The sequence below is a fragment of the Anthonomus grandis genome, chromosome 19 (assembly GCF_022605725.1).
Source record: "Anthonomus grandis grandis chromosome 19, icAntGran1.3, whole genome shotgun sequence".
Classification (NCBI taxonomy): domain Eukaryota; kingdom Metazoa; phylum Arthropoda; class Insecta; order Coleoptera; family Curculionidae; genus Anthonomus; species Anthonomus grandis.
The window spans coordinates 433,497-460,420 of NC_065564.1; the positions used below are offsets into that span (position 1 = coordinate 433,497).

The 26,924-nt window shown below is 35.0% G+C and overlaps 2 protein-coding genes across 2 annotated transcripts; one reads left to right on the forward strand and one right to left on the reverse strand.

The window, feature by feature from the left end:
• Positions 1-6,192: 6,192 nt before the first annotated feature.
• LOC126747658 (ubiquitin-conjugating enzyme E2 W) lies at positions 6,193-7,429 on the reverse strand. Its single transcript, XM_050456422.1, has 6 exons — positions 7,244-7,429; positions 7,076-7,167; positions 6,911-7,013; positions 6,704-6,859; positions 6,572-6,647; positions 6,193-6,508 (listed from the first exon to the last, which is right to left on the reverse strand). Exons 1-6 carry the CDS (start codon positions 7,256-7,258, stop codon positions 6,495-6,497), a joined length of 456 nt encoding a protein of 151 aa, XP_050312379.1. The 5' UTR covers positions 7,259-7,429; the 3' UTR covers positions 6,193-6,494.
• A 1,041-nt stretch (positions 7,430-8,470) lies between these two features.
• On the forward strand, positions 8,471-24,936 carry LOC126747649 (inactive selenide, water dikinase-like protein). The gene is made up of 3 exons (XM_050456408.1): positions 8,471-8,966; positions 11,681-12,085; positions 24,058-24,936. The coding sequence occupies exons 1-3, from the start codon at positions 8,670-8,672 to the stop codon at positions 24,568-24,570; spliced, it is 1,215 nt and encodes a 404-aa protein (XP_050312365.1). The 5' UTR covers positions 8,471-8,669; the 3' UTR covers positions 24,571-24,936.
• The last annotated feature ends 1,988 nt before the right edge of the window (positions 24,937-26,924 follow it).

Genomic DNA, 26,924 nt, shown 5'->3' on the forward strand with positions numbered 1-26,924 from the left:
ATTTTTGGCAATTTTGGTTTTTTTCACCCGAAAATCACATGTTTCAGGACCCAATTTCTGTTCTATTTAACTTAGAAGGTTCATTTAAAAAGGACCAGGTAGGAAAACATTAATTCTAATGATCTACAAAGTTTCAAAGGCCTACTCAAAGAAAAACTCAAAATTTTTGGCAATTTTGGTTTTTTTCAGTTGAAAATCACATGTTTCAGGACCCAATTTCTGTTCTATTCAACTTAGAAGGTTCATTTAAAAAGGACCAGGTAGGAAAACATTAATTCTAATGATCTACAAAGTTTCAAAGTCCTACTCAAAAAAAAACTCAAAATTTTTGGCAATTTTGGTTTTTTTCAGTTGAAAATCACATGTTTCAGGACCCAATTTCTGTTCTATTCAACTTAGAAGGTTCATTTAAAAAGGACCAGGTAGGAAAACATTAATTCTAATGATCTACAAAGTTTCAAAGTCCTACTCAAAGAAAAACTCAAAATTTTGGGCAATTTTGGTTTTTTTCACCCGAAAACCGCATGTTTCTGGACCCAATTTCTGTTCTATTTAACTTGGAAGGTTCATTTAAAAAGCACCAGGTAGGAAAACACTAATATAAATGATCTACAAAGTTTCAAAGGCCTACTCAAAGAAAAACTCAAAATTTTTGACAATTTTGCTTTTTTTCACCCAAAAATCACATGTTTCAGGACCCAATTCCTGTTCTAATCAACTTAGAAGGTTTATTCAAAAAGGACCAGGTAGGAAAACATTAATTCTAATGATCTACAAAGTTTCAAAGGCCTACTCAAAGAAAAACTCAAAATTTTTGGCAATTTTGGTTTTTTTCACCCGAAAACCACATGTTTCAGGACCTAATTCCTGTTCTTATCAACTTAGAAGGTTCATTCAAAAAGCACCAGGTAGCAAAACATTAATTCTAATGATCTACAAAGTTTCAAAGTTATACCCAAGGAAAAACTCCAAATTTTTGGCAATTTTGGTTTTTTTCACCCGAAAATCACATGTTTCAGGACTCAATTTCTGTTCTATTCAACTTAGAAGGTTAATTTAAAAAGGACCAGGTAGGAAAACATTAATTCTAATGATCTACAAAGTTTCAAAGTCATACTCAAAGAAAAACTCAAAATTTTTGGCAATTTTGGTTTTTTTCACCCGAAAACCACATGTTTCAGGACCCAATTTCTGTTCTATTCAACTTAGAAGGTTCATTTAAAAAGGACCAGGTAGGAAAACATTAATTCTAATGATCTACAAAGTTTCAAAGTCCTACTCAAAGAAAAACTCAAAATTTTTGGCAATTTTGGTTTTTTTCACCCGAAAACCACATGTTTCAGGACCTAATTCCTGTTCTTATCAACTTAGAAGGTTCATTCAAAAAGCACCAGGTAGCAAAACATTAATTCTAATGATCTACAAAGTTTCAAAGTCATACTCAAAGAAAAACTCAAAATTTCAGGCAAATTTGGTTTTTTTCACCTGAAAATCACATGTTTCAGGACCCAATTTCTGTTCTATTCAACTTAGAAGGTTCATTCAAAAAGGACCAGGTAGGAAAACATTAATTCTAATGATCTACAAAGTTTCAAAGTCATACTCAAAGAAAAACTCAAAATTTTGGGCAATTTTGGTTTTTTTCACTCAAAAATCATACGTTTCAGGACCCAATTCCGGTTCTATTCAACTTAGAATGTTCATTCAAAAAGCACCAGGTAGCAAAACATTAATTCTAATGATCTACAAAGTATCAAAGCCCTACTGAAAGAAAAACTCAAAATTTTTGGCAATTTTGGTTTTTCTCACCCGAAAATCACATGTTTCAGGACCCAACTTCTGTTCTATTCAACTTAGAAGGTTCATTTAAAAAGGACCAGGTAGGAAAACATTAATTCTAATGATCTACAAAGTTTCAAAGCCCTACTGAAAGAAAAACTCAAAATTTTTGGCAATTTTGGTTTTTCTCACCCGAAAATCACATGTTTCAGGACCCAACTTCTGTTCTATTCAACTTAGAAGGTTCATTTAAAAAGGACCAGGTAGGAAAACATTAATTCTAATGATCTACAAAGTTTCAAAGTCATACTCAAAGAAAAACTCAAAATTTTTGGCAATTTTGGTTTTTTTCACCCGAAAACCACATGTTTCAGGACCCAATTTCTGTTCTATTCAACTTAGAAGGTTCATTTAAAAAGGACCAGGTAGGAAAACATTAATTCTAATGATCTACAAAGTTTCAAAGTCCTACTCAAAGAAAAACTCAAAATTTTTGGCAATTTTGGTTTTTTTCACCCGAAAACCACATGTTTCAGGACCTAATTCCTGTTCTTATCAACTTAGAAGGTTCATTCAAAAAGCACCAGGTAGCAAAACATTAATTCTAATGATCTACAAAGTTTCAAAGTCATACTCAAAGAAAAACTCAAAATTTCAGGCAAATTTGGTTTTTTTCACCTGAAAATCACATGTTTCAGGACCCAATTTCTGTTCTATTCAACTTAGAAGGTTCATTCAAAAAGGACCAGGTAGGAAAACATTAATTCTAATGATCTACAAAGTTTCAAAGTCATACTCAAAGAAAAACTCAAAATTTTGGGCAATTTTGGTTTTTTTCACTCAAAAATCATACGTTTCAGGACCCAATTCCGGTTCTATTCAACTTAGAATGTTCATTCAAAAAGCACCAGGTAGCAAAACATTAATTCTAATGATCTACAAAGTATCAAAGCCCTACTGAAAGAAAAACTCAAAATTTTTGGCAATTTTGGTTTTTCTCACCCGAAAATCACATGTTTCAGGACCCAACTTCTGTTCTATTCAACTTAGAAGGTTCATTTAAAAAGGACCAGGTAGGAAAACATTAATTCTAATGATCTACAAAGTTTCAAAGCCCTACTGAAAGAAAAACTCAAAATTTTTGGCAATTTTGGTTTTTCTCACCCGAAAATCACATGTTTCAGGACCCAACTTCTGTTCTATTCAACTTAGAAGGTTCATTCAAAAAGCACCAGGTAGGAAAACATTAATTCTAATGATCTACAAAGTTTCAAAGCCCTACTGAAAGAAAAACTCAAAATTTTTGGCAATTTTGGTTTTTCTCACCCGAAAATCACATGTTTCAGGACCCAACTTCTGTTCTATTCAACTTAGAAGGTTCATTCAAAAAGCACCAGGTAGCAAAACATTAATTCTAATGATCTACAAAGTTTCAAAGTTATACCCAAGGAAAAACTCCAAATTTTTGGCAATTTTGGTTTTTTTCACCCGAAAATCACATGTTTCAGGACTCAATTTCTGTTCTATTCAACTTAGAAGGTTAATTTAAAAAGGACCAGGTAGGAAAACATTAATTCTAATGATCTACAAAGTTTCAAAGTCATACTCAAAGAAAAACTCAAAATTTTTGGCAATTTTGGTTTTTTTCACCCGAAAACCACATGTTTCAGGACCCAATTTCTGTTCTATTCAACTTAGAAGGTTCATTTAAAAAGGACCAGGTAGGAAAACATTAATTCTAATGATCTACAAAGTTTCAAAGTCCTACTCAAAGAAAAACTCAAAATTTTTGGCAATTTTGGTTTTTTTCACCCGAAAACCACATGTTTCAGGACCTAATTCCTGTTCTTATCAACTTAGAAGGTTCATTCAAAAAGCACCAGGTAGCAAAACATTAATTCTAATGATCTACAAAGTTTCAAAGTCATACTCAAAGAAAAACTCAAAATTTCAGGCAAATTTGGTTTTTTTCACCTGAAAATCACATGTTTCAGGACCCAATTTCTGTTCTATTCAACTTAGAAGGTTCATTCAAAAAGGACCAGGTAGGAAAACATTAATTCTAATGATCTACAAAGTTTCAAAGTCATACTCAAAGAAAAACTCAAAATTTTGGGCAATTTTGGTTTTTTTCACTCAAAAATCATACGTTTCAGGACCCAATTCCGGTTCTATTCAACTTAGAATGTTCATTCAAAAAGCACCAGGTAGCAAAACATTAATTCTAATGATCTACAAAGTATCAAAGCCCTACTGAAAGAAAAACTCAAAATTTTTGGCAATTTTGGTTTTTCTCACCCGAAAATCACATGTTTCAGGACCCAACTTCTGTTCTATTCAACTTAGAAGGTTCATTTAAAAAGGACCAGGTAGGAAAACATTAATTCTAATGATCTACAAAGTTTCAAAGCCCTACTGAAAGAAAAACTCAAAATTTTTGGCAATTTTGGTTTTTCTCACCCGAAAATCACATGTTTCAGGACCCAACTTCTGTTCTATTCAACTTAGAAGGTTCATTTAAAAAGGACCAGGTAGGAAAACATTAATTCTAATGATCTACAAAGTTTCAAAGTCCTACTCAAAGAAAAACTCAAAATTTTTGGCAATTTTGGTTTTTTTCACCCGAAAATCACATGTTTCAGGACCCAATTCCTGTTCTAATCAACTTAGAATGTTCATTCAAAAAGGACCAGGTAGGAAAACATTAATTCTAATGATCTACAAAGTTTCAAAGTCCTACTGAAAGAAAAACTCAAAATTTTTGACAATTTTGGTTTTTTTCACCCGAAAATCACATGTTTCAGGACCCAATTTCTGTTCTATTCAACTTAGAAGGTTCATTTAAAAAGGACCAGGTAGGAAAACATTAATTCTAATGATCTACAAAGTTTCAAAGTCCTACTCAAAGAAAAACTCAAAATTTTTGGCAGATTTGGTTTTTTTCACTCAAAAACCACGTTTCAGGACCCAATTTCTGTTCTATTTAACTTGGAAGGTTCATTTAAAAAGCACCAGGTAGGAAAACACTAATATAAATGATCTACAAAGTTTCAAAGGCCTACTCAAAGAAAAACTTAAAATTTTTGGCAATTTTGGTTTTTTTCACCCGAAAATCACATGTTTCAGGACCCAATTCCTGTTCTATTCAACTTAGAAGGTTCATTTAAAAAGCACCAGGTAGGAAAACATTAATTCTAATGATCTACAAAGTTTCAAAGTCCTACTCAAAGAAAAACTCAAAATTTTTGGCAATTTTGGTTTTTTTCAGTTAAAAATCACATGTTTCAGGACCCAATTTCTGTTCTAATCAACTTAGAAGGTTCATTCAAAAAGCACCAGGTAGGAAAACATTAATATAAATTATCTACAAAGTTTCAAAGTCCTACTCAAAGAAAAACTCAAAATTTTTGACAATTTTGGTTTTTTTCACTCAAAAATCACATGTTTCAGGACCCAATTTCTGTTCTATTCAACTTAGAAGGTTCATTTAAAAAGGACCAGGTAGGAAAACATTAATTCTAATGATCTACAAAGTTTCAAAGTCCTACTCAAAGAAAAACTCAAAATTTTTGGCAATTTTGGTTTTTTTCACCCGAAAATCACATGTTTCAGGACCCAATTCCTGTTCTAATCAACTTAGAATGTTCATTCAAAAAGGACCAGGTAGGAAAACATTAATTCTAATGATCTACAAAGTTTCAAAGTCCTACTGAAAGAAAAACTCAAAATTTTTGGCAATTTTGGTTTTTTTCAGTTAAAAATCACATGTTTCAGGACCCAATTTCTGTTCTAATCAACTTAGAAGGTTCATTCAAAAAGCACCAGGTAGGAAAACATTAATATAAATTATCTACAAAGTTTCAAAGTCCTACTCAAAGAAAAACTCAAAATTTTTGACAATTTGGGTTTTTTTCACCCGAAAATCACATGTTTCAGGACCCAATTTCTGTTCTATTCAACTTAGAAGGTTCATTCAAAAAGCACCAGGTAGGAAAACATTAATTCTAATGATCTACAAAGTTTCAAAGCCCTACTCCAAAAGAAACTCAAAATTTTTGGGAATTTTGTTCTGTTTCATCTGGAAAAATTCAAGTACAAATATGTTTAATTCTTTAAAGCAATATAATCTTCTTTTTTTTGTTGTTATCTCATAAGTCTTCACTATAATAATTAATATGGTACAATTAGGCACACACACAAATTCCCAATTCATCACACATCTGTTTTATTACATCTGTTACACTGTATCTTTTGCTAAAAAAATCTCATTGATATTTGTATTCCATATAGGTTTAAATTTATTTCATATGGCAATTTTTATTAAGTCAGGGGCATATAAAAAAAGCCATGGATAAAAAATCCAAAGGCCCTAGGTCAGGATCACGGGAAGGCCAATAAAAATAAACAAAACCAACAGGTACAATAATTTATATTACAATAACAACACGTTCAAAAAAGAAAAAAAAATCCTCTAAGGTCACACCTACTTACTGGATAAAGGCAGTCTGAGCTATCCACGCCTTAGGCCCCAATTTGAAAAATAATAAACAAGACTTGCGTATGTATCACAGACTAATTTAAATAAAATTTCTGGGATAATATATGACAACCTCCCTCCCACCCCCTTTGTAAAAATCATCACTTGCTAAGTACTAAAAGTAACCAGTTTATTAAAAAAATAGCTATATAATAATATATAGTAAGATTTCCTTGCACTAGACCGAATCATCTGCAACAAAAAAAAAACAGTTAAAATAACAATTAAAAAGGCCCGAATCACTTCTCATTTTACCATGGTACCACCACTTTGTCTTCTTTGGGTTTTTATTGCATGTCTTCACATAGAAGGCATTATCAGGGGGCCTTTGCTACAAAAAACACCAGAAATTAAACCAATTTTTAAGAAAAACACCCTATGAAGTACCTTTTCCTTGCAACTACTGAGCATGGAAATAATGGAAAGACACACAGACTGCACTGACAGTGCGGGAGACCAGTCGTCCGTTAAAATCGATAAGCATATGTGCCCGTTACTGTATATGTGAGGGTGCACTGGGATGTTAGCCCCGGTAAATGTGACCTAAAAAACCCCTTATTTTATAAGAAGTCTCTCGGGTTATGTGGCACTCACCTCTGGTGAATCAAAGGGATATTTACTACTAAATTTAAACTGTAATTGAAAGCGTTCGCCCTCATAGAGGGTGCCGGGGGCACCGTCCATATGAATAGTCCATCTTTAAACCATAACAAGAAAAAAAAGGGTTTTTTGACCTAGAAAAGGGAGAGATTTACTTACAAGGAGAGATTCTGTTCGGCTTGGTCCGCGTCCACGGACACCCCTGGCGGCGGGTCTTTTACCAGGGACATCAGTTCTTTTTGTAACCTTTTCTACAATATTTAAGTGTGTGTGAGTAAACAATTTTTGAGGGAGGACAAAGACCCCCCCCTGTATAGTTTTACTTACCTCAGAGGGAGACATCGCTGGAGAGGTCCGCGTCAAGCATAAGGTGCTTCTTTATTGTTTGTTTTTTTAGCTAAACGGACATTACAGCATCTTTTTTGCGATTTAATAACGTTTTTTGAGGCGAAAAAACAAAATATAGTACTACTTTTGTTGTTGACAAGGACAATGTCGGGAATGACTTTGACAGCCCGCATGACGTTGTTGTGTCAAAGTCATTCACGGTTGCAGTAAAATTAGGGAGTTATTGGAGGTGTCTTTATTTTATTATCGGTAATTCTGTGGGCACTTCACTATTCACTTACACACAAAAAAAACCCGGTAGATATATAAAAAAACATGTATTATTACGAAAAAATTAATTGTATATGTCTTTTGCTAAGTTTGTATGTCTTTAATTTGTAAAATAAGAAGTAATTGGTCGAAAAATAATAAAAATGCTCTACGTAAAAATAATATACCGGTTTAACACCAATAAATACCTATTAAGTAATTATTGGTACCTTGTATTATTTAATACCTGCAATATAAAATGTCATGACTACTTTGTTATCAAACATTTCACACAAACTAAGGTACAGAAGTTTAAAATGTTATAAGCTTAAAAATTACCGTATCGGCTATAAATAAAATAGCGTTTACGGGCACCCGTTTACTAGCTCCCTATTTAATAAGGGGCCGCGTTGCCACATCTAGTGTCATTTCTGTTTTCTTAACTCTTTAGGCGTTTTTAAGGCCTTTAAAACTAAAAAACCCTTTATGACAAAGAGATTTAAGAAAAACCACTGAGGCTGGAGCCCCCCTAAGGCTTTAAACGCCCTAAAACCCTCAATAAAGTCTTAATCAGGCCATGAACGGCAACGCCGCGTCTAAAGCCAACGAAAATACTACTCGTTTAAATGAAGATGCTTTTCCAAGGGGGCTTTTTTAGGGGGGTTTCGGAGGTTTATGGGGCCCCCGGAGGCTTCTGGGGCCTCCCCCGGGGGCCAAATTGCCTAAAACTAATCCATTATGCCAGCAGTCGGAATCTTCTAGAAGAACTTTTGGCGACCAGTCGATAAACCTGACCAATGGGGCGAGGGCATTTCGAGGGGCGTGCTTTCGACCGCGCTCCTATTCGTTTCGCTTTAGAAATGTGATCGGTTCAGTTATATCACGTGACTTTTAGCATGACAAACTGACGCTCGAGTGACAGATAAGTTGCCCCGGAGCGAGTAAGAGGGACGAAAACGAACGAGCGGGGGCCCCCCAGTCCGCCATTTTGTACGCGTCTTTCGCGGTGCGATTGTTTGAGAAACGCTCTCGCGGCCAGCGTTTTTAACACGCTAGTAGTATCGTGTAAAATAAATATACAGCAGGAGAAAGTAAAGTTTCTCCGAGCATAGTAGTAGTAAATCGTTTAAGTGTAAGTTAAGAGGGAAAACCGGCGATGGGCGATTATCAGGTCGGCGTACAACAGGACGCGTTGGGGGCCGTACAGTTGGAACTCGGCGGGAATCCCAACAGTTTGGCGTTGAGACGACCGTTCGACCCGCTGGCCCACGACCTGGAAGCGAGTTTCCGGTTAACGCGGTTCGCCGACTTGAAGGGCCGGGGGTGCAAGGTGCCCCAGGAGGTGCTCAACAAACTGGTCGAGGGACTGCAGCAGGACTACAACAGCGGCGGGGACCATGAGCACTTTATGCATATGGCCATCCCGCGGATCGGTATCGGCTTGGATTGTTCGGTGAGGGCCCCCCACGATTTATTTAATTAATAATTATTTGTTTGTTTACTGGGGTTGCTATCCTGTTATTTCGAAACATAACCTCAATTATTTCACCCTTTTCGGTTAGGGCTTCAGTCAAGTGTTATAACAAATAATTCCCTATTTATTTACACTGTTTTTTTGAATAATAACTAAATTATCCCAAGAAGTATAGATAGATAGGTGGTGTAGCCGAGGAACTAGGTACCTCATTTTTTTAGGAGCGAGCAAATATAACCTTTTCAGGTAGGGTTCTATAAGAAATTGATTATCAACAAGTTTGTTTACACTTTGGGCTTTATTCACACCATCTACTGGCCAAACATTTAACTATACAAAAAAAAAAATAGGGAGGCCAAGGAATTAGGTACATAACCTCACTTTTTTCGGGGTTCAGGGTGAGGATGGGGGTAATATCACAAGAATCAAGAATTTCTAATTAATTTTTACTGTCTTGGTACCATTTCTTTGCCCAGGAAAGAGGAAATGAGTGTAGCCGAGGAATGGGACTACATAACCGCAATTTTTGAATGGGAAAAGCACCTTTTGGGGCGGGTCTTCAGTGGAAATTAATTATCCACAGAACCTTAATTAATTTTCACTGTTTTGGGCTTCGTTTGTACCATTTCCTTATCAACAATTTAACTATCCAAGAGGAAATGATGTAGCCGAAGAATGAAGTACATAACCTCAGTTTTTGTAGGGGGGCGAAGCACCTTTTCAGGTAGTGCTCCAATGGAAATTAATTATTTCAAGAGTTCTTGGCATTTTTAATTTAAAGCCTCGACTAAGGACCTACAAACATTTATTTCACAAGACAATCCCTTTTTCCTTAAATACCTTTAAGAAATTTTTGCCGTTTACTAAAGTGCCTGTAACTTAATTCAACTTTAACGCAACAAGACGTTTCATACATGAAATCCGTCCTCAGGAAGCCCTTTTCATTGGAGCGAAAGAATGGTGAAATTCTCTTGTATGGTTCCGAAGTTATGCCTGGAAATGTCTCCCGATGAATTTTTTATTTGATATCAAGTAGTTCCAGGTGAAAAAATGATGTTTCAGCGATTAAATGCCTCCACGGGAGGTGCACATTTGAAATGTCTGAAAAACAAAATTGAATGCCTGAAACATGTAAGAATTCACCTGAATATTCAAGAAATCACTGCAAATGAGCGAGGAAGATATGCTTTCAAGGGTCTGGAATGAGACCTGGAAGGAATCCCTCGATTTCAAATGCCTGGGATAAAATTGTTAGTTCCTTTAAAAGTCTGGAACCTTTTCCAAAAGAAATCATCAAAACTGCCTCAAACTGGACTAACGAATACTTTAAATTCCTGGAAGGAATTCCTTGACTTAAACTGCCCGGAATACAATTGTTAGTACCTTTAAAAGTCTGGAACCTTTCCCAAGAGAAATCATCAAAAGTGCCTCAAAGTAGACTAACAAATACTTTAAATTCCTGCAAGGAATTCCTTGACTTAAACTGCCCGGAATACAATTGTTAGTTCCTTTAAAAGTCTGGAACCTTTGCCAGCAGAAATCATCAAAAGTGCCTCAAAGTAGACTAACGAATACTTTAAATTCCTGGAAGGATTTCCTTGACTTAAACTGCCCGGAATACAATTGTTAGGTCCTTTAAAAGTCTGGAACCTTTCTCAGACGAAATCATCAAAAGTGCCTCAAACTAGACTAATGAATACTTTAAATTCCTGGAAGGAATTCCTTGACTTAAACTGCCTGGAATACAATTGTTAGTTCCTTTAAAAGTCTGGAACCTTTCCCAAAAGAAATCATCAAAAGTGCCTCAAACTCGACTAACGAATACTTTAAATTCCTGGAAGGAATTCCTTGACTTAAACTGCCCGGAATACAATTGTTAGTACCTTTAAAAGTCTGGAACCTTTCCTGGAAAAAATCATCTGATTCAAACATTTGGGAGAGAATTAAAAGGACTTTAAATGCCAGGAAGAAAAAATTGAAAATTCCTTCAAAAGTTTGTAGAAATTGACATTAATAAACTTAGATGTTCTGAACGTCCATGTGTCATATATTCAAGAGTCTCTATAATAATTTCAATAATAAATACTCTAAATGCCTGGACTAAAAATGAAAAATGACCCAAAGTATCTAAGATACAAGAGGAAAAATTGCTTAAAATATCACACAGATATCTCTAAAATGACCTCATATGCCTGGCACACTTTAAAAATACATCGAGAAGTGACCTCAAACCATGATATCGATGAATGCCTCGGGGGAAAGGCTTCAAATTTCAGAAATGGTGCCAAATGCCTGGAAGATCACCACCTCAATTTGGGTTAGATCAGGTGCTCAGGCAGGCCGATAAATAAAAAACCTCTAGAATCTCATAGAAAGAACTTCAATCTTCAGGGTAAGAAAAGTAGACTTGGTTCCTTTGCCTCTTAAGGACAATTTCCTTGTGTTTAATCTGGTGGGTCACGGTAAATTGACGTTCTTTAACGACTACTATATCTATAAGTAAATAATTGTATTACGAAGGGTTTTGTTAAAAATTAAAGTTCATATATATATCTTTTAAATACTGAGATAATGAGTCTATTTTCTCTTTCTTTTCAATATTTGAGAGCGCGTGAGACAGTATCAAAACTAAATTGATTTTTACTATATAAGTGACATAATACCCGACAAAACAAGCGAAAAACTCTTCGCAGGTGACCCCGTTACGTCACGGGGGTCTCGTCCTGGTCCAAACCACCGATTTCTTTTACCCCCTGGTGGACGACCCTTACATGATGGGCAAGATCGCGTGCGCGAACGTCCTAAGCGATTTATACGCGATGGGCGTGACCGAGTGCGACAACATGCTGATGCTCCTCGGGGTCAGCACCAAAATGACCGAGAAAGAGAGAGACGTCGTTATCCCGTTGATAATGAGAGGGTTCAAGGATTCCGCTTTGGAGGCGGGTACGACCGTGACCGGGGGTCAGACGGTGGTGAACCCGTGGTGTACCATCGGGGGCGTCGCCTCCACCGTCGCGCAACCCAACGAGTACATCGTGCCCGATAATGCGGTCGTGGGGGACGTGTTGGTACTCACTAAACCGCTTGGAACCCAGGTAAGGAGTGCGGTTGTTGTTTTTTTGATTGTTGATTGTTTTTTTTTTTTTAATATGGGAGTAGAAGGCTTGGGGGGTGAGAAAAAAATTGCAAAAAGAGCTAAATTATGTTAAATAGTGACAGTGATGTAGTTAAGTCTGTTTTTGATTGAGAATTTAAAGAAATTGAACTATTGGACACAATGTCCATAACTCAAAAAATTGAACAGGTACAGTTATGAAAATTTGTACAAATATTCTCTGGACAATTTGGTTGGACACTTGTTTCAGCGTTTTTCCAAATTCGTACAATATTACGAAAAACGGTGATTTTTTGCAAGAATTTCTCACTGGTAAGTTGTGTGGGGTGGGTGGGGGGCCAAGGGTTGTCTAATGAAAAACAATGTTTTTGCAGAAAATATTAATTTAATATGTAATTTAATAGCACTATTTAGTATAAAAAGAGCGTTATTAGATTGGGTAATATGGTCAAAAAACAGCGATTTTTCAGGAGAATGACATCAAATATTTGAGGTGTAGTATTCCAGTTTAAAAACTAGATATGTCGTAAATCCCGTGTAATTTTTTTATTATTTTCACCTTTTTTGTAAACAGAATAGTATATGATATACGTATATTCAACAGCTTAATAAATATACCAAAACCAAAAATTTACCAAAAAATCGTTGTATAAATACCTTAAAAGAGTTTTAATCTTCTCCCGAAGATGCTAACATCGTTATCGAAACACGTGTCGAGAGTAAAAATATAAAGAGTTTTGATTAGTGGAAAAAATGTCTCGTAATTTGAGCATCACACCAAAGGTCCAACCACAGGTCAATTTAATTAGGATAATTTATATTAGCTTTGTCAAGAAGATTTAAATATTATGATTGATTCATTGTACCTGATGGACGTGTTTGATTAGAATGACTTGCATTAAGACAATTTGTACAAAGTTTTTTAGCCTCAAAAATAAGGAAATTGACGAAAAACGCAAAGTCACGGTTTCACAACACGCAATAAAACGGGCTACACGTGTTTCGTTCGAGTTAGAGCATCATCAGGCCTTTAGAAGCCATCCACACACTTCACAGTACATAAATAAACCTGTGTTTGAAACCTATGTTTATTTATGTACTGTGACGTGTGTGGATGGCTTCTAAAGGCCTGATAATGCTCTAATTAGAGCGAAACACTTGTAGACTTTTTACCTTGAGGCCTCCTTTTCTTTTTTTCTGAAACGGAATAATTTGTTCAGATGTCACCGATGGAATTTTGCTGGAAACTTGTGTTGATGTAGAAGGCTTTTCTGGTGTCAAAAGATTTATTGTATTGGTAGTATTATTGCTTGGTTTCCAGAATTCTTTTGTGTGCCGCTTGTGCTCGGAAGAAAATAAGACAAAGGCACATCATCCGAGTCTGCTACAGAATTCAAGTCATTTTTCTCTTTCTCTGCTTCTTTATCTGTGACTTTGGAAGGAAGAAAATCATCTCCTGTAAACAGGTTCCTGTTTATTGGATATATTCCACACACTTCAAAACCGGTAACACCTCTGACCATAGTCGAACAACGTTCGTATGCCTTGCCAAGCAGCTTAGGAATTTGGAAGTGATTAATTTGCCTTCCTGGATTGTTCGTTAACCATTGGTCATATTCATCTGCATAGAACGTTTAAACTTTAAAGGGTCTTAACACGTTGAAGGACACCTGCTTTTTCCTTAGGTTTATTTTTGCAATCTGGTCCCGGGAGAAGAGTGGATACGCTGTGTTTTGTGCAAGAAGTGGGCACACTTAAAGTGCACCACTGGTCGCAATATACTGAGTTCTATGAATGTATAAACTGCGAGTCTGACAGTGACTGATTTTTTTCTTTTATATACCCAATATTTTAGGCTTATTATATGTATATTAGTAAATTAATCTCAGAATTACATACAAATAGTTTAATAAACGTTTTTTCATTAAATTTAGGAAACTTGCGGTTCAAAATAGGAAACCAGTGTCCTAAATTGGACCAATGACTCTATTTTTTTTGCTAACCACAGGAACAGGTTTTAGCCTGTTTTGTTATTATTTATAACAGGCCTAAAGTTATGTACAATTTTTTTGTTACAATTTGGTTCACAAAATTTCATTTTACAGAGGTATTTTGTTAGGTGGTCCAATATAGGTACCTTTCCCCTAAGTCTTTGGAGTTGTTGTTAAAGGTTCTGCATATAATTCATATTCCCTTCTAGTATTATTATTATTCAATTTAAGGCTGATTTCGTTGCTTTCGTCATACCTTATTGACCGTCGACAGTTTGTTGAGGTGGAAGGTTGCAGATCTAATACCTTTGTTTCAACTTCTGGAGTCCCACAGGGATCCAATCTCGGCCCCCTTCTTTTTATCTTTTATATTAATGATCTTATAGAATATGATTTCCTGCCTTAGACTAGCGCTTATGCTGATGATCTGAAAATATTCTGGTGTATCAATAGTATCTCGGACTGCTTGTTTTTACGGAGTAACTTGGACCTAATTGGATCACTGGTGTGATCTCCTTTCACCGAACCAAGGATCCTTTTTTGTTTAATTACAATATAGACAATCAATCAAATCCTCTGTAGAAGCAGTTCTATTAAAGATCTAGGGGTTGTATTCGACGATAGGCTCACATTTGTGCCACATATTGAACAGACATCTTATTTTCTTTTTTTTATCCATTCGGCGAACAACAAACTTTCAACAACGATTTTCAGTAAACGTGTGGGCTGGAAGAATTGTAAACGGAAAATACTTATTGGCCCTTTCATTTTGGATAATCGTCCAACTGGTGCTCTTTATTTACAATTCTTGCGACAAAATTTGGCGGTACTCCTTGAAGAAGTCCCTCTTCACATTAGGCAGAATTTGTGGTTTCTTCACGATGGTGGTGCTCCACCACATTTTGCGCGACCAGTGCGACGGCATTTGAATCGAATGTGCCCCGAACGATGGATAGGCCGAGGTGGTCCGATTGGATGGCCTCCTCGGTCACCCGACCTTAATCCGCTTGACTTTTATTTTTGGGGCCACCTAAAATCTCTGGTGTATGTAACCGAAGTTGACAACGAACGAGAATTAAGAAATCGGATATTTGCTGCCGCCGAGGAAATTCAACTACAACCTGGATTAGTTGCTGTCTGCAACTCTTGGATTAGGCGTGCTCAATTATGTATTGAAAGTCATGGAAATAACTTCGAACAGTTACTATAATAGTTAAATAAACATTTATTATGGAGAATTTACCTTTTTTTTTTTAATTTTAATTAATAAGTCGTTTATCTCCGTAACTAAAACTATTTTACTAAAGTTGTTTCACTATTAGTCATTATTTGCCTCAGCAATAATTTCCCAAGTTTATGCGTATAGGTTAAGAAACACTTCTTCTTTTTCTTCTTCTTTGTTTTAAAGAACTCTGAATACCTGGAGGAAATTATTGATTTCTTAAAGGGCAATTAAATCAAACCTTTCTTCTTCTTCTTCTTCTTTGTTTTAAAGAACCTCGAATGCCTGGAAAAAGTTCTTGATTTCTTACAGGCAGTTGAATCAAGCGTGTTTTCTTGTTTTTGTTATTCTTCTTCATTATTATTTTTTTCTTCCTTTTTATGTACCTCAAATGCTTGGAAAAAATTATTAATTTCTTACAGGCAATTGAGTCAAACGTCTCTTTTTGTTCCTCTTCCTCTTCTTCCTCTTTTAGGACCTCAAATGCCTGGAAGAAGTTATTGATTTCTTACAAACAGTGGAGTCAAACGTTTCTTTTTGTTCCTCTTCCTCTTCTTCCCCTTTTAGGACTTCAAATGCCTGGAAGAAGTTATTGATTTCTTACAAACAGTCGAGTCAAACTTTTCTTCTTTTAGCTCTTTAAGGACCTTAAATGCCTGGAAGAAGTTATTGATTTCTTACAGGCAGTCGAGTCAAACTTTTCTTCTTGAATTCCTTCTTCTTTTTCTTTAAGGACTTCAAATGCCTGAAAAAATTTATTGATTTCTTTAAGGCAGTTGAGCCAACCTTTTCCTTATTCTTCTTTATCTTCTTCTTCTTCTTCTTCCTCTTTAAAGACCTTAAATGCGTCAAACCTTTCTTCTCGTTTTTCTTCTTCTGCTTCATTATTATTTGTCTCTTTTTATGTACCTCAAATGCTTGGAAAAAATTATTAATTTCTTACAGGCAATTGAGTCAAACGTCTCTTTTTGTTCCTCTTCCTCTTCTTCCTCTTTTAGGACCTCAAATGCCTGGAAGAAGTTATTGATTTCTTTAAGGCAGTTGAGCCAACGTTTTCCTTATTCTTCTTTATCATTTTCTTCTTCCTCTCTAAAGACCTCAAATGCCTGGAAGAAATTATTGATTTCTTACAGGCAGTCGAGTCAAACTTTTCTTTTTATTCTTCTTCTTCCCCTTTAAGGACCTCTAAATCGGCATCTACATTTTGCCGGTTGTATATTTTCATCCTTTAAACATAAGCTGAAAGAAATGATTTTGTAGCCAAGAGTCGAACATATTATTTGTGCACCTTATTGTAAATATTTTTTTTTTTTTTAAATTTTGTTGCCTAGTTTTTTTTCTCTGGGTACCTATTTTCTTATTATTTTTGTTAATTTTTATTTAGTTTATACTAAAAATGCGCTTTTTTTAAAAAACCTGCTTTTTCGCTAACTTGAAACTTCTGGGTTTTGTCATTTGGTCAAGCCCAAAACTATTCAACACTACAAATCTCCAAAGGGCTTTAAATTTGCATCATATTCCCCTAGTCCTTGGACGCCAGACCTAACAACGGCGATCGAAGCGCACCTGTATTGTAATGTGACTTTTACGCGGGTGGCGTCTTGCGTGTTACCTTTTTAGGATTAATTCACTCGGTCTTCAATAGTCAGAGACGTCGGTCTAATTTAGCCGGCCGTGCAAGACATTCGCACACTCGTAATTCATAACTCGGTAAAGACTCCAAGCCATTCCGGGGTGCTTTAGATTGTCGGGTTAATTTGACATTTTACACTTTCATTTTATTGCACCTTTGTCGTTTAAGTAACTGTTGTAAGAAGTAGTTAGTTCGGGTTGTAATAAATGTGAGCTATCGAAATTTATACCAGCAGTCATTCTTTTCCGTCTCCTTATATGGGTGGAAAGTCACTAATCCCCACCATCATTCGAAATAGCCGACTCTTTAACAATTTAAACTCAATAAAACTATTGTACTTTTCCTTTGTTAGATCAAGACTGGAATACAGTTCCTTGGTGTGGTGTCCTTTCTATAAAAGCCCTGTTGGCTACATCGAGAGTGTTTAATTAATTGTTTGTTTAATTAATTGTTTTGTGTTTATTTAATTTGAATTAATGAAAAACGTTTTTTTCCAGTAAATGGTTTTGTGCAAAAAAAAACATTTTTTATTAATTCTACCAATAGCCCCCCACCCACCCCACACTACTTACCAGTAAGAAATTCTTTGGAAAAAATCACCGTTTTTGTATTAAATATTTATTAATGTACATTTATATAATTATATAAAATTTAAATAAACAAAGTGTGTTATTAAATTAAATATGAAAAACAATGATTTTTGAATACAATTTCTTACTGGTAAGGTGTGTAGGGTGGGTGGGGGGCTAAGGGTATAATTAATAAAAAACGATTTTTTTGCAGAAAATAATTGCCTGAGAAAAAAATGTCTTTTAACAAAATTATTGGTGATAAAAAATTCTATAGTTTTTGTATCTACACTTTTCTCACATAACTTCAAGGTTTTCGAGTAAAACGTGAAAAATTTATTACTCAAATTATTACTTACTCGTATGTCACATTTCACGTTAAAGGTTATTGAACATTATTTAGACATTCCAAAAACCAAATAGCTATTAAAAAAACTCGAAAAAAAATTTTAAGATATTTTTCCTTAACCGGTAAATTACTCCTGTATCGGTCATTGTTAGATATTGTTTAGTGTGTTTGGCAGTTTGAATTTATTGTTTTTTTCAAAATGGTTAATTCTTGTTCATTGGAGGAAAAAGTAGAAGCAATTTTTATTTATGGAGCAACGCGTAATTTTCATGAGACTGAAAGGGTTTTCAACGAACGTTTTCCCGATCGTCCTATTTGCCGTAAATATTTAAGGGAACTTGTAAATAAATTTACAACTACTGGTACTGTCCAGGATAAAAAACGCCCAGGCCATATGTCTATTTCAGAAGAAAAGCAAGTCCAAATAATTGGCGAAATAATAGAAAATCCCCAACATTCTACTCCAACTGTTGCTGATATCTACAGTTGTTGCTCTACACACTTCTGAAATAGAGTATAGATACAAATGTTCTACAAATAGAAAACGTTAAATTTTCTAATGAATCAATGTTTATGTTTATTGGTATCGTAAGTCGTTAACATTGTCGTTATTGGGAAGACAAAAACCCACCGCACGTTGACTTGTACTTCAGAAACTTTCAATGTGTAAGCAGGAATTCTTGGGATCTTAAATAATGAATAATAGTGGAAAATCTTAGGGTACCTAAAATTATTGCGTTAAGGTCCTCCACCTTGTTCCGAATTTTTTTCCTGACATCCTAAATAGCAACATGTGGTTTTAATCGGATAGCGCCTTTTCATTTTGCAATACATGTTCGTGAGTACTTGAATTATGTATTTCTGGGCGAATGGGAGAAGAGGACTCTTTAAATGGCCATCTAGATCTCCGGACTTAACACCTTTGGACTTTTTCTTACTTGAAGAGCAAAGCAACAAATATTAAGGATATGACAAAACCAATAAGAAGTGATTAGAAATTATTATTAAAACGAGTTTCAGTTCCATTTAGGCTTTTGTCAGTTAATAAACTATGAAATTGAATTCACTTTTTGTATTGTCAAATCGCTTCCATGAACCCAGTTAATAATTTGAACCTTTTGCTTTCTTTTTCTTAACTGAACTGCTGGGGGTAATTAATAAAGAACCAGCAGTCGACAAAGTTCTCAAGGTGATTAGATTGGGTGAGAAAAGAGGAAACAAGTTGAGACCACTTAAAGTGGTATTCTCTGACTGTAAGATTGCACGGGACATACTAATAATGGGAAATAAGAAGTCAAATTTACATGCATACAAATTAAAGAATGACTTAACAGTGATGCAAAGAGAATGCATCAGGAAGGTGGTTGCAGAGCTAAACAGAAGAAAAGAAGAAGGAGAGGAGAATTTAATAATTAAATATATAGAAATAATGTGCCATACATAGTAAATTCTACCTCAAATAATGTTAGAAACAATAGAAAAAACGTAAATTAGCCCCATTGCAAGTATTTTGCTATAATGTTGGTGGCCTAAGAACTAAAATTAATGAATTAATTAAAGTTGTTTTATGCTCGCACTATGATATTTTGATATTTGTTGAGAGTTGGCTCTCTGATGACTACTCCGATGCTGAACTGTCTGTAAAGTCATTTAGTCTGTTCAGATGTGATCGTTCACCTTCTTCTAGCAGCAAAAGTCGCGGAGGAGGAATTTTGATATATATCAGGGATGTTATTGATTCAAGGAAGCTTACGTTGGTGTATGATTCAGTCGAACAATTATATATATTATGTAGAATTGGTAGTATTAGCTTTATAATTGGGGGAGTTTATATTCCCCCAAATTCTCCAATTAACTTATATGAAAGTCACTGCCATACTGTTGACATTCTCAGGCAAGAATATTCAGGTTGTGATTTTTATATTTTTGGTGATTTTAATGTACCTGATTCAAGTTGGGGGAATGACGACAATGGTGTGGTGGTGACTTGTCCTTTAAACTCGGCGGGTCTAGTTTTAGGTCAGCATTATGCTTGTTTGAGTTTTTATCAGAATATTACAATTCCAAATGATAGGCTTGTTTATTTAGATCTAATTTTTTCAAGCAAGCAAACTCTTGCTGTAAATGATTGTCTTTTTGAGGGGTCATTAAATCACAAAGGGTATAATTTTGAAATTGATTTTAGTTGTGAAACTCAGTCGAATTTAAACTATGTAGATTTTAAAATGGGTGATTATATTGGTATTAATAATTACTTATGTGGAATTAATTGGGACTTGGTTTTAAGCTCAGCAGATATTAATATAGCAGTCTCACATTTTTATCATATACTGGATATGGCTATAGCACTTGTTGTTCCTCTAGGGAGATACAAAACTTCAAAGTTTCCTAGTTGGTTTTCAGCTGAATTAAGATATTTAGTTAGGCAAAAGAAAATTGCTCACAAATGCTACAGGGTCAGTCATAATGTGGCAGATTATATTACTTTTTCAAACATTAGGGCTAGATGTAAAACTTTGACTGATATTTGTTATGATAATTATATTTCAAACTTAGACCAACTACTCTACACTAACCCTAAAAGTTTTTGGTATAACATAAACAATAAAAGATCAATTAATAAACTTCCTAATTTAATGTATTATAATGATAATGAGTTTGTTGGCTGTGAACAGATAGCTGAAGGTTTTGCCCAGTTTTTTCAACAGTCTATAGTCCGATTAATAATATAAACAATAATGGTGCTTTTATCAATCAGCAAGCAAAGTTAAATATGACCATTCCTAATCCCACCCTTTCCGTTGGGTTGATTTTTGATAAAATTACCAAGTTGCCACCCAAAGTTAGTTCAGGACCCGATGGCATTCCGAATTATTTTCTAATAAAGTGTGTATGTACTATTTCATACCTCTTTTTATAATTTTTAAAAGATCTGCAATTTTTCCAACCTTGTGGAAACATAGTTTTGTAATGCCAATTTTTAAATCTGGCGACAATAGCAAAATCGAGAATTACAGAAGTGTTTGTATACAATCAGCCATTCCGAAGCTCCTGGACAGTCTTATCTATGATCAATTATATTTTTATTGTAAAGAGTTGTTACTTAGCGAACAACATGGATTTATTTCTGGAAAGTCTACTGTGACTAATTTGTTAGTGTTTCAGCAGAATCTGTTGAATGCCTTGGAGAGGAGATGTCAGATGGATGTAATCTACACCGACTTCTCCAAGGCGTTCGACATCAGAGTTGACCATGGTATTTTGGCAAAGAAATTGGATATTTTTGGATTTTCAATTCAATATATTCAACTTCAATATAAAATATTACAATTCTAAGAATATAAAGCACCTAGATACCAGAATATCTGTATGTGCTATGGTAGAAACAATTTAAAAATTCTAATATATCAATGTTGTTACCCTTAGCAGGCTAGCCGTTATATAAATTAGTTCACAATATTTAACATTTTAAATAAGTTTACCCAAAAACTACATAACAAAATCAAAAACCAAACAATAAAAATAAGAAAAAGAGAAAAAAAAAAGATTCATATACTCTATACACATACATTTTAACTACAAAGGTATTATGTAGTATTTTACAGAATTTTCTAGTCTTTGGTACCTAAAACCTATAATATTTGAAACAAAATAAATAATTGAATAAATGTCCATACTGAGATTTTTTTCTTTTTCCCTTATGTATTTATGTTGTGATTGCTAGCGAGTAAGAAAATAAAAAGTTTGGTGAAAAGCAGAATATTGATACAAGCACATATGATCAATCAACAAAATTTTCTTTTGTTTCCTAATATATAACTTAGGGCATGCTCATTAAACTTTTTGTAATATTTCTGTTGTTTGACATTTTCTGGGAGAAGGTTATAAAATTTTGGAGCTAAAAATACTGCCGAATGTTGACCAAAATCTCGAATCATATAAGGTAGTACAATTTGCTGGTGTTTATTAGCTCGGGTTTGGTGTCTATGGTTTATTATACTTTGTTTACCATAGAATTTATGAACATAAGAGCAACAGGTTGTTATAAAAAGAGTTTTAAAATCTTGTATTTCAGAATTATATAATTGCTTTGTTGAAAATAACCTAGGTCTCTTTAACATTATCTTTACTATTGAGTTTTGTATTGTTTTAAGATTTTTTAGACTGTTTTCATATGCCCCACCCCAAATCAATATCCCATACCTTAATAGGGGTTCCACGAGAGCTTTATAGATCAACACAATCAGTTTTCTGCACAAAATTTCCCTTAGTAAATAAAATTTATGTAAGAGTGCCTTTATCTTTTTTGTTAAATAATCAATGTGTATATCCCATTTTAGATGTTTGTCTATATGGACTCCCAAATATTTTATAGAGTTTACCTGTGCAATTGGTTCATTAATATTGTTTACAATAATATTTTGAAAGTTTGGTCTATTTAAACTGTTTATGGAAAATGCTATATATTTAGATTTTTTTGGATTTAGTGACAATTTAAAGGTGTCGAAAAAATTTTTGATTAATGATAGACCTTCTTGAAACTTAACTTTTGCCTCTTGCCATGTGTCTCCAATAAATATAATTCCTGTATCATCTGCATAGGATATTACTTTGCCAGGAGTTTTTATATCATTCACTGCATTTATATAAACATTGAAAAGTAGGGGTCCTAGTACAGTGCCCTGCGGTATTCCAATTTTAATGATATCAGGATCGCTAAGGTTACTTTTTATCTTGGTGTATTGCATTCTGTTTGATAGATAACTCTGTAAAAGTTGTAATACTTTGCCTCTGATACCATATTTTTCTAATGTTTGTAATAATATTTGGTGTGACACTGTATCGAATGCTTTTGTTAGGTCGAGAAACACCGCAAGGCACTTTTTATTTTTGTCCATACTTTTAGTTATATCACTAACAAGCTCATATATAGCATCTATTGTACTGACTCCTCGAGTAAAACCAAATTGATTTTTTGATAGTACATTATTTTGGTCAAAATAACATAACAGTCTATCCTTAAAGCATTTTTCGAAGACTTTTCCCAGGTTAGAGATGACACTTATTGGTCTATAATTATCCATCAATTCCTTACTTCCGGACTTAAAAACTGGACTCACCACAGATACTTTAAAATGACTTGGCACTACACCAGTTTTAAAAATTAAGTTTATAATATGTACAAGTGGTGGTAAAATGTGCATATGGAGCAGTTTTAAGATTTTTGCAGAAATTCCATCTTTACCAGGTGAGCCATTATTTTTTAAAGAATTTATATATTTAATTATCTCATTCTGAGTAACGGGTTTCAAATACATGGAGTTTGGGAATGTCCTGTTTATTGTGAAGGGGTGAGGGGGAGTATTAATGCTTGACATTCTCAAGCAATAACAATATTGTTCTCAAATCCTCTAAGAATCTGGGTTTTGTACTAAGGAACTGTAAAGAATTTTCTATAGAGACCTGTAAGAGGTTGTACATATCATTGGTTGTTTCATTGCTGGAATATGGCTCAGTGATATGGTCGCCCTTTTACATGAATAATTGCTTGTCCTTGGAAAGAGTTCAGAACAAATTTATTAGGTTTTGTCTCTATAAACTTCGAATAAGAATTCCGGATGATCATGTTTATGATATGGTTTTAGAAATGCTTGATATGAAGACATTGAGACAAAGACGGATATATGCAGATTTAATTTTTTTGTATAAATTATTGAATGGTCAGATAATTTGTCCAGAACTTCTGATGACAATACAATTTAATATTCCATCTAGGAATTTAAGGCAGTATCGTGTCTTTTCATTACCATTTCATAGCGCCAATTATGCATTACATGCTCCTATTGAAAGAACTCTAAGAATTGTCAATACTAGGGAGGTTGAAATTTTGGGCATTTCCTTATCTGGATTTAAGAGTCAAATAAGAGAAATTGTTTGATTTTTTTTCATTTTTTTTTTTTTAGGGCAATACTGAATATTATACTTTAGTAGGGTATGTTTTTAGTATTTTTAGAATTCTGTTATATTGATTTAAGTTATAAAACTATTTTCGGTATTTTACATTTATAAGTAGGCTTTATTACTGCTTAATAGTTAGTATTTTACTGTTAAGTATGGTTCAATTGATTTTGTATTTAATTTACTGTTGTAATGGGGTTGATCCCGTAAAATAAATAAAAAAATCTTAGGTGGCGGTGAACGCGCACCAATGGCTCGACCAACCGGAACGCTGGAACCGCATCAAGTTGGTGGTGAGCGAGGAGGACGTGCGCAAGGCGTACCACCGCGCGATGGACTCGATGGCCCGCCTTAACCGGATCGCGAGCCGCCTGATGCACAAGTATAACGCGCACGGCGCCACCGACGTGACCGGTTTCGGCCTGCTCGGCCACGCCCAAACTTTGGCCTCCCACCAAAAGAACGAGGTGTCGTTCGTCATTCATAATTTGCCGGTGATCGCGAAGATGGCGGCGGTGGCGAAAGCGTGCGGCAACATGTTTCAGCTGCTCCAGGGTCACTCGGCTGAAACGTCCGGCGGTCTCTTGATTTGTTTGCCGCGCGAGCAGGCCGCCGCCTACTGCAAAGATATCGAGAAACAGGAGGGGTACCAGGCGTGGATCATCGGGATCGTGGAGAAGGGCAACAGGACCGCGAGGATCATCGATAAGCCGAGGGTGATCGAGGTGCCCGCCAAGGAATAATTTTTGTTTTTTGTCTTCTTTCAGTCTTTTTTTTTTTTTGTTCAATTTTCGGTCGTCTCACTCACTTTTCCTCCCGATTGGTTCCCGCGCTGGACGAACTGGTTCGGGCACACGACGGTTCTTTTAGGAAAAACGCGTAGTAACAATTATTGTGTTTTTTGCAAAGATAAATATTTTTTTTTAATAATAAATAAGTGTAGGTTATAGAAACGGTATATGTAAAGAATGTGTTTTTTGATATTCCCTATTATTATATTATTACGATGAATTTAGGCTGTAAGTTTTCTTCTTGCGGTATTTTGTAAAATATTTTATGAATATATTATGTTCCCTGTTCGGTAAATTAAAATTCAGTTCGGTTCCGCTGTCGAGTGTTTTATTTATTTATTTTTTCAGCGAGGGTCAGATCTGGCGTCCGAGAAGGCCATTCTTTCCTCAGAGTTACGATTTTTCTCTCAATGGAATTTAAATCTGGTCTGCTGACCGGCCAGTAATAGTGGTAAGTACATTAGGAGATTTGGAAGGCCAGAAGTTGAAATTTTCTTAGTGGGAGTCGGGTCAAGCTTTGGAGTGGATTGTTTCTTCAAAAAAATGACAATTTTCTTAGTGGGACTTAAATCAGGTGGTCAGGTAGGCTAAGACACTGTATAATCTAAGGGATTTTATAATGGAAGTCAAATCTGGCTTCATGGAACGCCTTTTAATTTTACATCAGATCTTTGAGATGGATCTCTCCTCAAAATTATGAATTTTTCAATGGAATTTAAATCCGGTCTTCAGGCAGGTGGGGAATTGAGTTTTAGTGGTAAAAACCTTTTGGTAAGTTCATTAAAAAGATTTGGAAGGCCAGAAGTTGAAATTTTCTTAGTGGGAGTCAGGTCAAGCTTTGAAGTGGATTGTTTCTTCAAAAGAATGACAATTTTCTTAGTGGGACTTAAATCAGGTCGTCAGGTAGGCCAAGAAACTGAATAAATAAAGGATTTTTACCATAGTACTCAGATTTGAGTTTGAAGAAAGCTGTCAAAAGGAAATTGTCTCAGTGGGACTTACAGTAAATTTATGAACGATTGTAAGGAACGAAGAAGTTTTTTTCTATTCAGTTCGGTTCACGCGTTTTATTTTTCTCAACGAGGGTCAGATCTGGTGTCGGAGAAGGCCATTCAATCACACATCGTGCCTTTGACGTCAATCTTTCTTCACAGTTACGATTTTTTTTCTCAATGGGGTTTAAATCTGGTCTGCTGACCGGCCAGTAATAGTAGTAAGTACATTAAGAAGGTTTGGAAGGTGAAAAGTTGAAATTTTCTTAGTGGGAGTCGGGTCAAGCTTCGGAGTGATTGTTTCTTCAAAAGAATGATAATTTTCTTAGTGGGACTTAAATCGGGTTGTCAGGTAGGCTAAGACACTGAATAATCTAAGGGATTTTATAATGGAAGTCAAATCTGGCTTCATGGAACGCCTTTTAATTTTACATCAGATCTTTGAGATGGATCTCTCCTCAAAATTATGAATTTTTTCAATGGAATTTAAATCCGGTCTTCAGACAGGTCGGGAATTGAGTTTTAGTGGTAAGAACCTTTTGGTAAGTTCATTAAAAAGATTTGGAAGGCCAGAAGTTGAAATTTTCTTAGTGGGAGTCAGGTCAAGCTTTGATGTGGATCTTCTCTTCAAAAAAGTGATAATCTTCCTAAAGGGACCTAAATCAGGTCGTCAGGTAGGCCAAAAAACTGAATAATTAAAGGATTTTTACCCTAGTACTCAGATCTCACTTTAAAGAAAGCTGTCAAAAGGAAATTTTCTTAGTGGGACTTACAGTAAATTTATGAACGATTGTAAGGAACGAAGAAGTTTTTTTCTATTCAGTTCGGTTCACGCGTTTTATTTTTCTCAACGAGGGTCAGATCTGGCGTTGGAGAAGGCCATTCAAACACACATCATGCCGTTGAAGTCGATCTTTCTTCAAAGTTACGATTTTTTTTCTCAATGGGGTTTAAATCTGGTCTGCTGACCGGCCAGTGATAGTGGTAAGTACATTAAGGAGGTTTGGAGGGCGAAAAGTTGAAATTTTCTTAGTGGGAGTCGGGTCAAGCTTCGGAGTGATTGTTTCTTTAAAAGAATGATAATTTTCTTACTGGGGCTTAAATCAGGTTGTCAGGTAGGCCAAAAAACTGAATAATTAAAGGATTTTTACCACAGTACTCAGATTTGACTTTGAAGAAAGCTGTCAAAAGGAAATTATCTCAGTGAGACTTACAGTAAATTTATGAACGATTGTAAGGAACGAAGAAGTTTCTTTCTATTCAGTTCGGTTCGCGCGTTTTATTTTTCTCAACGAGGGTCAGATCTGGCGTCGG

Excerpts from the sequence above, each read along its gene's own strand:
- LOC126747649 (XM_050456408.1), top strand. The coding sequence starts at position 8,670 with ATGGGCGATTATCAGGTCGGCGTACAACAGGACGCGTTGGGGGCCGTA. Across the intron at positions 8,967-11,680 it reads GTATCGGCTTGGATTGTTCG|GTGACCCCGTTACGTCACGG; the intron begins GTGAGGGCCCCC and ends AACTCTTCGCAG. Across the intron at positions 12,086-24,057 it reads CTAAACCGCTTGGAACCCAG|GTGGCGGTGAACGCGCACCA; the intron begins GTAAGGAGTGCG and ends AAAAAATCTTAG.
- LOC126747658 (XM_050456422.1), bottom strand. Across the intron at positions 7,014-7,075 it reads GCCGAACAGAATCTCTCCTT|ATGGACTATTCATATGGACG; the intron begins GTAAGTAAATCT and ends TATGGTTTAAAG. Across the intron at positions 6,860-6,910 it reads ATCCCTTTGATTCACCAGAG|GTCACATTTACCGGGGCTAA; the intron begins GTGAGTGCCACA and ends GGGGTTTTTTAG.